Here is a 12,113-nt window from a genome sequence, read left to right as displayed (position 1 = left end):
GCTACATATATATTAATAATTTTAAAAAATGACTTTTGTGCTTTTTAAATATTAAGTAAATGATAAAAAATAATACTTCTCAATCTGAATTTTGTTCATGTACATATAAGTAATTCAATGTCATAGCCTTTCAATTTCGTTTTAAATTTAATTGAAGCAAATGGTAAAAATCTGGACTTGCTACAAAATATTTGTTCATTCCTCTGTTGAAAATGAAATCGAACATTCACCCGTTTGTTTTATCAACAAATATTTATCTATCATCAGACTTTGTGAAATATACTGCTGGTTTTATTATTGAACATGTACAGTCCAAAGTGGTTGAGTCCTTTAGAGTATTTGGCTCGAGTTGAAATTCAAATTCAGATTGTATTGCAAATAGAACAAAAATATATTATACTTTTTTCAGAGTGATATGTCAGCTAGAAGTCTAAGTTTAAATTTTGATATTGTATTTATAAATATGATACTTTTTATGAGAATTTTCTTTTCTATTTCAGAGTATGCCATTCATTGCCTCAGTATAGAAATTCAACATTTAATAATTATAGGAATGAAAAAGGTGTAGCTCCAGACAAACACTACTGAAAAGGAAGGCAAAGATGTTTTCAGACTGACATAAAGCCCTAGTTTCTAAAACTAGAAATATTTCCTAACAGCAAGCACGAATATTTCCAGAATTATTACCCTTTACTTGTTTACCTGACATTATCTGTTTTATTTGCAGGGATATTTATGAAATGAGCTATGCACGTACATCATGAGTTTTCAATGTTATGATGTGGTGGCATAGATTTGTTCACAAATTTTAATCTTGTTGTATGTTCTTGATTAATCTAGTCAGCTTTTGTTTGTAAAAATAAAAGAAAAATAAATAAAATTTATCAAGATATGTTATTATTATTATTATTATTTTCATATTTTTCTCCGGAATTGACACCATCATTGGAACCTGCATTTATTCAAAATCCATTAGATGAATATAAGCAGGCAAGCCTGATTTGTTAATGATTCATTAATACATTGAATTTCGGTTTATGGAAGAAGAAAAAATACAATTTATTAGTGATTCATTAACAATTTATTTGCAATTCATTAATGAATCAGTTGGTCAGCGAACCTAATTTATTGCCGATTGATTGACCTGATTTGTTGATAATTCATTGACTAAGTCAAGAAAAGGACCAAATTCATTACCCATTTGTTAACCTGATTTATTAACAATTTATAATAAGTTGGTAAATATGGACCCAATTCATTACCAATTCATTTCACTGATTTATTAACAATTTATTCATAATGCATTGGCTCATTTGCATGTCATTTCCATCTATAATAAATTGGGAATAAATGGTAAATTTGTTTATCATTTATTATACTGATTCATTCCTATCTTTTTTTTGTTTGGGCAGATTTGTGTTTTTGTTAGTTTTACTCATGCTGAAAATTTCCATGGGTCATTACAGGGCTTGCTGGTTAACTACCCTCAATACAGATATTCCCGTCTGAACTGTAACACATAACAACAAAATATAACAACATTACATCATAATTTTGTATACATGTATATCTTGTTTCAATTTTTTCCCCAATATTCTGAAAGTTTTCTTATATTAAACAATACTGTTTATCAATGGCATTATTTCAAATTGATCACAGATGACTGTTTTCAAGCAGTGATATTTCTATAATAATTTAATGATTCTGTATCCTCAGCTAGTGTTGCATCATCCAGGATAACCTGCAAATAAAAGATGAAATTTATTTATAAATATTCACAAGAAATGTATAATGAGGTAATGACAATCATCGTTGCATTGTTTCAAACCATTATCAGGTGTAATATATGGACTTGTCCATTTTTTCTAACTTGAAAATTTAAATATCATTTAAATAGTAAGATACAAACATAAATTGTCCATCAACAAAATTCATTGATTCCGTAACCCCAAGTTAGCTTCATCAGAACAGAAATGTATAACCACAGTATAGATACACATTTAGTTCCAATTATTGCAAAATATGATGCAGGTTGAATTGCATAAGTTTGCAATACATGATGCAGTGTTTGAAAGTAAAAAAAAACACTTGATTTGCAAAAGCCCATATACATGTACACTGAAAAATTTGAATTGTATAGGCTTGCAGAAAATGATACAGTGACTTAGTTTCTTCACTGTTATATTTAAAAACAGCCATGAAAAAGCATTAATATGCATACATAATCATAGTATAAATGTATTAAAACATGTCACGCCTACAGATATTTAATATAAAAGTTTCCTATAGATATCAACAAATATAACAGACTAATACAGCTTTACACCTATAAAAAGAATGCTAAAAATCATGTTTTTTTTTTGTTTTGTTTTTTCAATTATGGAATATATTGAATTGATTTGACAAAAAGAAGGGAACATGCTTATCGATCTACACAATAAGTATTTTGAATTAATCAGAAAATGATAAAAGTACAAAATAGTTTCATAATAATTTTAACTAATTAATAACAGCCTTTTTTCCTCTGTTTTGGGAAAACGCCACATGACAAATTTGGGAAATTTGTGTCGTAAAATTTTTCAATTTGGGAAAAAAAGTAATCATGAAATTTGCCAATTTTGGAAAATATGTTAGCATTCAACGTGTTACAATTGTTAAATAAATCTTAATAAATCTTACTGTTCAGCTTTTTCTGTCATGTCATATTAAAAATACAAGGGCATGCAAAAATGTGTATGAATGTAAAATTGATATCAGTTAAAAATCCTGTTTTTATTCACAAAACATGAATATATTCCGTAAGGCTATTTCGCGACACCAAAATTTAAAATGCGGTACTTTTTCTTTCAAATTGACGACTTCTAGATTGGGAATATTTTTTTGGGATTGGGAAAAAAAAAATTTGGTTGGGGAATGGGGCCCATATTCGGATATTGGGATAGGGGAAAAAGGCCTGTAATAATAAAAGGACAAGTCATCACCTTACTGCAATAATGGGTTAACTTCTATTAAATTATATAAAAAGTTAACCAATACTGTACTAAGGTGACAAAGTATTTACCTGTATCAGTTCTGAGTCTTTCTTTGAGTTAACAAGTACATGTAGGAGAGCTTGTCTTGCTATAGAGAGGTCATGACCTTGACTTCCTGTCACATGACAATCTAGTATCTTCTGCAGCTGATGTTTTGCTAATCTATAAATCATTACCAGACATCATATTAAAATTGTTAAAATGAATGTGGAAAATGTTTTAATATCAATTTTCCAAGATTTTGCACTACTATTGTATGATCAATTAAACTTTTTGGTATCGAAATCCCTAAATCTGACAACAGACAGTCCCAAATCCACACAGGGCAAGTCCATGTAAAGCTTGATCCATGGGAAAAAGGAAAACAGGTTATATGTACAGATAAGTATATTAATCACATATTATTCTAAAATGTAATTTGTTTGATTTTTACGTGGATTTTTACACATTTTTTGGTTGTAAAACAACAGACAGTCAACAAAACCAGATTTCCTAGATAATTAACCAGTAATTACCAATTTCTTCACAAGTTTCTTCACAAGTTGCTGACTATAAATCCAACATGATTTCTAAATTATCGGTTAGAGACAAATGACAGACTAAATATCAATTGTCAGGGAGAAATCACAAGTTGTCTTAGGATTGAACCAGCCACCCCTAGATTACAAATCCATTGCTCTCGCTATTGAGCTAAGCAGACAGTGACACTTAATAAATAGTGGGAAATAATAGTTAAATAAAATAACCTTGAGTTAGTGTGTAGATTTAGAACTCCCTGCATTAAGTTAACAGCAATGCATTCTGGGTGACCTGCCAATATCTGATCTACTGTTTCATTGAATACTTCCTTGTAGTGGTCTAAATTTCCTGAACTTGTCTGAAAATATCATAATTAAAATGTCTGAATCATTATTACACTATGATTAATTGTGCTACAAATGAATGTATATTTCAAGGTTCAAATTATCAGCATCTTTATTTAAAGCAAAAAAAACAACAACAACAACAATACAACTTACATTTGCAAATATAGTCGAGGTACCCAAAGTGAGAATATGATTGAATACTCAGGGTACCCAAAGTGAGGGTATGATTGAAAAGTCAAGGTACCCAAAGTGAGGGTATGATTGAATAGTCAAGGTAGCCAAAGTGAGGATATGACTGAATAGTTGAGGAACACAGTGATTGTATGATTGAATAGTTGAGGTACCCAAAGTGAGGGTATGATTGAATAGTTGAGGTACCCAAAGTGAGGGTACGATTGAATAAGTGAGGTATCCAAAGTGAGGGTATGATTGAATAGTTGAGGTACCCAAAGTGAGGGTATGATTGAATAGTTGAGGTACCCAAAGTGAGGGTATGATTGAATAATTAAGGTACCCAAAGTGAGGGTATAATTGAATAGTTCAGGTAACCAAATTGTATTAATTTAAGCTATTCTTGAATTTTATTTCTCTTGCATTTATGTTGGTGATATCTCTTGTGGTCAAACTACCACAATAATCAGTATTAAAATAATTACCAGAATCTGCTGAAACGCCAAATGTGCCATCTTGAGCAAAAACACTTGATTTGCACTGAAGTAGTAAAAAACAGATGCATTTTTCATTTCACCATTCTCTGTGCTATTTTATTTATATAAGAGAAACTACCACTTTAATCCAACTATACAACATATCAAAAATGAAAAAAAAAACCCATTACATATTTCTATACTTCTCATACTTTATTGACAAGTTTTGCTCGTCTACTATAACAAAATAAAAACACATTGTTTATGTCATAATTATAATCTCTATATTCTATATAATATAAAGCTCTACAATAAAACAAGAGCTGTCAGTAGTGCTGGATGCTTGACTATTTTAAGTGCTTGAAAACGAAAACTGTGACCTTCATTAAGAGTGTTAACTTCATTAAAAGTTTTAACAATCTGAATTAGGGGAACTGAAGACCAATTACAGACTGACCACTATTGAGCATTATTGCTCTCAATTAAGTTGAAAAAAAAAAAGCTGTACCTATTAGCCACTTTATAATGACACTGTTTCAATGTAGTCTCAACCTCCGTCATCAATCCAGATTTAATGTACATCTCTACCATAATCTACCAGAAAAATACATCATTAGGTCATTACAAAAACAAACACTCTTTATGACTATTATGTAGTACAGTAGGTAGCATTTTTGTACACAAATGATTATTTGAAATGCAAAAGACTGTATAATTAAGACAATACACTCATACTCTATATGAACAATATTATAAATAATTAAACAGATTTGATAATCAGATAATTGCAAGATTATACTTAAGAGGCCTTTTTGTTGAACAAGGTTTCAGAAAATTCATACATGCTGTTATTTAAAGCTTGGAATTATTGATACAAAAATTATTTTTTCCGATTTGGTGAGAAATTTTAAATAAATTACAATACACCCCTGAAGCACAAAGGCATTTTGTTCAGATACAAGAAGGAAGTCATTAAATGGTGCATATTTCCAGATGATCAAGTAGAATATAAAGTAATCAAACTTTCAAATTTGATTATTTCAAAGTGAGTATGAAATATATAAATAATTTTAAAACCATGTAACGCTTTTAAATTTGTCTAAATTTGATAAGTTTATCACAATATTTCAAGTCAGCACATAACAGAATAAGGGAAAAATTTTAGTAACTTGAAACATTATAGGTTAATTAAATGGATTGCAAGTGTCCCCTGCCATATGCAGGCTTATTTCACTCAACAATATCTTAAATATTCCAAACTTTTATGAAATTTTCATAAGAAATTAGTATGAACCTGGCAGCATGCTGCTTTGACAATATACACACATAAAAATATCACTATTTAATGTTCAATTAACATGAATACCAACCTGCCAAAAATACACGGAGGAGTGTTCATCAAGAGATTTAGCCACGCCCCCTGTATTGTCTTGTAGGACATTACTAAACACATTAAACAGCTGCTTCACTTCTACTTCTCCGCCAAAATCTGTCATTAACTAAAATAATTCAAGTAAAGTAACTGTAAAAAAAATTCTCATCTCAACATGATTATAATGTATAACACTACTTAAACACAAAGTACATAAAGTGCTTCCTTAATAAATGTACAGGTCACTCAATAGGTAGAGCATTGGACTGGAAATCAGGAGACCTTAGTTCGATTCCAGGATGGTGCAGGTCATTTTCATTGTGATTGATCATGAAATCCTTTGTATGGTCATTCACACTGTACCTCTTCTCTGGCGTGTATAGAATTATCAGTTCTTTGCAAAAGTGAAAGTAACTAGTACTGGTTAACTGCTATGACAGCAAAGCAGGAACTGTGTAGAAGTTAAACTGTGCTCTGGTAAGTTAAAAGTGGCTAACTACTGAGATGTGAAGGGAAAACTACCAACACAACCCTCCCATGTTGCCCTGACAAAGTTAAAATATGGCCTCTCTATTAGGAAAAGTTACATAATACCCAGTCCTCACCTCATCTAGACATTCCATCAACTCATTATGCATATTAGCATGTACTGTACACACTATCTGCTGCTTTGCACACCAAAACTTTAATGGTAGTGGGACATCTAAAATATAAAGTAGAGTAATAAATATTCCAGAACAAAACACAAATGCTGTGCTTCAAGAGCAGACAATCATGTCATGGCTTAAGAATAGACAAATTGTAATCATTCATGAGCAGAAAAACTGTAATGCTTTACAAGCAAAAGAAATATGTATTGGTCCAAGAGCAGGAAAAAATGTAATGGATAAAGAGAAGACAATTATGTTTAAAGAGCAGAAAAATATGATGGTTCTAAACTCAGATCTCCAGAATTTGACAAGTAAGAAACCAGCTCTGAATGTAGAATGACCTATGAATTTTGAGATTCGAGACTGAACACAAAAAGAAAAGTTTCATAACAACAAGGTCAGTACATACATATATAATACTGTATACTTTACCTTCTGTTTTGATATAGCACAGAATTGTGTATTCATGCTTGAACAAGGCAAGTCTTTTCTCCCAACATGATGTTAGTATAGCTCGAGAATGAACAGCAGACGCCAACGCTGCCCAGTTGTCTACATTCTCTGATATATAGAAACAATATTGGAGGCTGTAAATAAATCATTTAATTTTCTAGGGCATGAAATATTGTGGTTTTGTCACACAGGACATTATCATGGGTTCTTAAATTCAACAATTGTTTCTTAAATTCAAGGATTGTCTATTTGCGCATAAACTAAAATGCAAATAATGTAATGCATAATAATCTTACAGCAGACAAAAAACTTTCGTCAAAAATCTCACTTTCGTATTTTAGGCAAACCCCATATCACATCATATTCACCAGCTAAAAAGGCCATATTTGTATATTAGTATATTTTTCCAGTTTATATCAATAACGAAATTATAAAATGTGTTATGTAATTTTGTTAATTAAATATTTGGTTTTCGTGTGTTTTTTATTCAATAAAAGCTTTATTCAGTGTAATTAATTAATGTAATTAACGAATGAAATATAAAATGGAAAAAAGTTTTCCATCAACAATTTGAAAACAGGTGTGAAAAAGTTTGTATTTGAACACGTGGCGAATCGTTATTTAACTGTGGCGAATCGTTATTACTCTGTGTCGAATCGTTATGTGGCGAATCGTTAGTGTGGCGAATCGTTACATTACCGTTTGAAACCATTCTGAAAATGACTTGGTACGCACATTATTAATTAAGTACAATACAACTTTTATAACATGCTCTTCTCAACAAAGATCTATTGATAACATACAAATGATCGAAGAATGTTCAAACATGACACACATTAAAGTTTAGAATTACACGGTCCTTGATCTTTTTTCAACAAAAGCCGATTTATTAATAATTATTGCTCCATATTGCTAATATTGTACGAATATTTCTAAAGCGCATTTGAATGTAAACTTTCAAAACGCTGCGTCCTAGAAATATCATAGAGCAAAGCTTTAGAAATATTATAGAAGAAAGGGTTAATGCACCTTTTGCGTTGGCAACAGAAACACAAGGATTCACTTAACGCACGAACTCGCAGGGCATGTGTTTCAGTAACAGTCCGCGGGCTCCTGCATGAAAAGAAGATGCATTAGCGCTATTCTAGCTAAGCTTGACTTTGTCTGTATCTCGTATAAAGAAACAATTTTCACACGCTGTCTATTGTTCTAGTGCGATGTCAATTGACGTGCAACAAAGGCACGAGATAATGTGAATCTTTATCCGTTAATACATGTTTCCTTCTCCGTTAATGTAAAAACTGGATTGGAATCTGTTATAACATAGAATATACACTTTTACATATGCAGAGACATTTTAAAGAAAATAGTAAAATACACTTCAATTTACTGTTTCTCTTTTGTGTTAAAAGGGTACACATCATCTTAAATATAATTATTTTCTTCGAAATGAAACTATTTTTCACTAAAATAATATTTAGAATGATTATAAAAGTATTGTGCAGATATACAATTCGACCGATCTTTTTTGCTCGTGGACATTAATTTGAATGCCTTTATATGTAAAAAATACAGCAGAAATGGCCATCTATTTCACAGGTGAATAAAACTACAACATATTAAAATCTAGTTTATGGTTACATGTATCTACATTGAAATAAAACAACAAAAACATTCACATTTCTACCTATAATTTTGAATATACATTTTTGATATTATTCAAATTCTAGTGCAGTTGTGAAATATTTAATCTACGTGTTACTAGCTGTACATGCTATTGGCACAAGGGTGTTGAAACATCACCTATCTTGTTGAGGGCATTGGAGGGGGCGGGGGCATGTGACCATGGATGAAGACGGGTATTACTTGTCTAGTTGGAACACATTAAGTAATATACAGCCCATGTTAAGTTACCATCTCGTAACATGCTGCAATCCTCCCTTATATGATAGCTTATACAAGCTAAAAGACATCTCTTGTTGAATCGAAGGAAATATTCATGGAACATTAAAGTGGATTAGAGCAACTTGCATTTATTTCATCAAAGTTTATAACATGTTTTACAACATAAAAATTTCTGTGTGACAATTGACCTTGGGCATTGTGTCGAGTGGTTATTTGTTTCTCACCGCTGATTTAGAAATCAAATGGGATTAGTAGTTTTTTCATTGCGAAGAAATTGGTAATGGTTTGTTATCCATGAAAGTCTGGTGAGGTGGACTGACTGTCCAGATATGATCAAAAATGTGTTACAATCGCCATAAAAAAAAAACACAGATAAACAAAATTAAGTCTAGAAATATGAGTTTTCTTTATTTCAAATAAAGTTCATAAAATTAGGTATTACGCATAGTTACTTTATTAATCCTTTACTTGAGATAAAGTCACAAATTTCACTTGCAGTTGACAGAATAAAGAGCTGCAATTTTAATTGGTCTTGACGCTATCACCCAAACAAAAAAATACATCAACAAATTATATCAAAATTGTGAATAAATCTGGAATAAATCATGTTTTCCTGATTTGTTAATACAATTTGTTCATGATTCATTAAATGAATCATAAATAAATTGTGCTTTTACTGGAAAGAAAAGACCCCATTTATTATAGATTCATTACAAAAGACAGATTTATTAACCATTGATTACAAACATAAGATATATTCAATACAATTTATTGCAAATTCATTACACTTGAACTGGAATGTATACAATTTATTCATGATTTATTGGAAATAGAACTTTTCCCGATTGCATTTGATACCATTTATTACAAATTCATTACACTTTAAAGTTCTGAGATATTCGATCACAAGTTGTTCATGATTCATTAAAATCAGAGATTTTCCAGGATTTATTCATAACATATTCATTGTACTTCAGATGTTCATAATTTGCTTAATTATAACAGAAATTTTCATTGATGTAGGTCCTTTTGTTTTACTGTTCATAACAACTAAACCCCTCGATCTTAACTATACAATTTTTTTTTAATTTCCCTTTACTCATTACCGTACTTGTTTTTAATCAGTCACTGGAAAATATATATGGGTTTTTCAAGTCTCTTAGTTTAAGCATCACCATATTATTAATTCCATGCTCAGCGCAAAACGTAAAAAAAGAATCAATTATACAATCTCGTTTTACTGTTAAATATGTCTAACTAATTTGCATGTAGATTTTATTTTTGAGTGATCAAGATCAGTTTTTGTCTTTATTATTGTTAATACGCAATCTGATCCATACCCACGGCTTTTTATGATTAGATCAGTTAGCTATCATTATCAGTAAAAAAAACTGTCGAATAGATTAACGTATATGCGTAAAAAGGTAAAATGTCGTAAAAAAGCGACTTAATTCTCTCGGACTTAACATCTGTTGTTAGTTTATTGTTTTGAACAGCATGGCTCCCAGCCGCGCGATTAGACGATAAGATCTTGCAGGGAACTGCAGCATACCGAGCGCCCCCTATCAGCCGACAACAGAACAAGATTAATAGGAAACGAAATTTTTTTGCCATTTCAGAAAAAAGATATCTTACCATACAAACAGTTTTCTTTCTTTTGGATATAACTAATGATAGAAACAAACTAACTTACATCAGATTTTGTCATTGCAGCTGCAAAATAAGGAACTTTATACAATACTATAGTATAGCTAGGAATAACATTTCGTTTGCATTAATTCTATGCATAGGAAAAAGGCGGTTATTTTGGAAGATGAAAACTTGTGGTGTTACACAAAAATATGGATAAAAAACAATATCAAGGCATCTAGACTACTGCATCATGATAGACGGTAAGTTCAAAATTTTCTTTTCGTCCTATATAGCGTTTTTAAAAACCTTCTAGATCTATATCATATGTAAGTTGACAAAAAATAAAATTTACTGGAGTAATGTGCAGATTAGGATAACGATCGATTCGCCCCATAACGACTCGCCCCATTTTAGTGACGATTCGTCCCACCCTAATGGCACCACCTTAAATTAAACATTTTTTTATTCATTTGATTTGGATTGAAAAATATTTATGATACAAGATACAAGTTTTAAAATATACATGCATGCACATGCATTGTTTATGAGGATTATCTATATCTATATACAGCCTATTTTAAAAACATAAATCTGCATTGTTTCACACTGAGCTCATCTGCACATTTGAATGCGTTGAAAAATGATGTTCTTTTTTATTTTAAGTGACTTCAGAAGACTATTTTTCTTTTACTTAGTTATCTCGCAGAAAACTGAAAAGAGCAGCAAAGAAAGGACAGAACGTAAAAATCAGCAACTCTGATGAGATGGTAAAAAGCAGATGAACGGGAGATAATAAAATGCAGATGGACGGCTTCTTTGATCGTGAAGAGTTTGCTATTAGTTATGGGACGAGGGCATTCCAAGGAAATGACATATATGAATCTTTGAAGCGTAAGTATAGGGCTACATATATATTAATAATTTTAAAAATGACTTTTGTGCTTTTTAAATATTAAGTAAATGATAAAAAATAATACTTCTCAATCTGAATTTTGTTCATGTACATATAAGTAATTCAATGTCATAGCCTTTCAATTTCGTTTTAAATTTAATTGAAGCAAATGGTAAAAATCTGGACTTGCTACAAAATATTTGTTCATTCCTCTGTTGAAAATGAAATCGAACATTCACCCGTTTGTTTTATCAACAAATATTTATCTATCATCAGACTTTGTGAAATATACTGCTGGTTTTATTATTGAACATGTACAGTCCAAAGTGGTTGAGTCCTTTAGAGTATTTGGCTCGAGTTGAAATTCAAATTCAGATTGTATTGCAAATAGAACAAAAATATATTATACTTTTTTCAGAGTGATATGTCAGCTAGAAGTCTAAGTTTAAATTTTGATATTGTATTTATAAATATGATACTTTTTATGAGAATTTTCTTTTCTATTTCAGAGTATGCCATTCATTGCCTCAGTATAGAAATTCAACATTTAATAATTATAGGAATGAAAAAGGTGTAGCTCCAGACAAACACTACTGAAAAGGAAGGCAAAGATGTTTTCAGACTGACATAAAGCCCTAGTTTCTAAAACTAGAAATATTTTCCC

At 30.7% G+C, this 12,113-nt stretch overlaps 1 protein-coding gene across 1 annotated transcript; it reads right to left on the bottom strand.

Moving 5' to 3' along the window:
- Positions 1-1,423: 1,423 nt before the first annotated feature.
- Positions 1,424-7,757, bottom strand: LOC132718581 (tetratricopeptide repeat protein 37-like). The gene is made up of 9 exons (XM_060702297.1): positions 7,720-7,757; positions 7,000-7,154; positions 6,523-6,620; positions 5,916-6,044; positions 5,054-5,139; positions 4,555-4,609; positions 3,779-3,909; positions 3,062-3,194; positions 1,424-1,741 (listed from the first exon to the last, which is right to left on the bottom strand). The coding sequence occupies exons 1-9, from the start codon at positions 7,755-7,757 to the stop codon at positions 1,670-1,672; spliced, it is 897 nt and encodes a 298-aa protein (XP_060558280.1). The 3' UTR covers positions 1,424-1,669.
- Positions 7,758-12,113: the final 4,356 nt, after the last annotated feature.

This window comes from Ruditapes philippinarum, unplaced genomic scaffold (genome assembly GCF_026571515.1).
Source record: "Ruditapes philippinarum isolate M1 unplaced genomic scaffold, ASM2657151v2 ctg21715_1_1_1_1, whole genome shotgun sequence".
In the NCBI taxonomy this organism is placed as follows: Eukaryota; Metazoa; Mollusca; class Bivalvia; order Venerida; family Veneridae; genus Ruditapes; species Ruditapes philippinarum.
This window is presented reverse-complemented; position numbering and strand designations above follow the sequence as displayed.

Bases quoted from the DNA above. Each gene is read 5' to 3' on its own strand.
- LOC132718581 (XM_060702297.1), bottom strand. From the start codon at position 7,757: ATGTGCGTACCAAGTCATTTTCAGAATGGTTTCAAACG. The intron at 3,910-4,554 runs GTAATTATTTTA...TGATATTTTCAG, and splicing joins TGGCGTTTCAGCAGATTCTG to ACAAGTTCAGGAAATTTAGA. The intron at 1,742-3,061 runs GTAAATACTTTG...TTTTATTTGCAG, and splicing joins AAGACTCAGAACTGATACAG to GTTATCCTGGATGATGCAAC.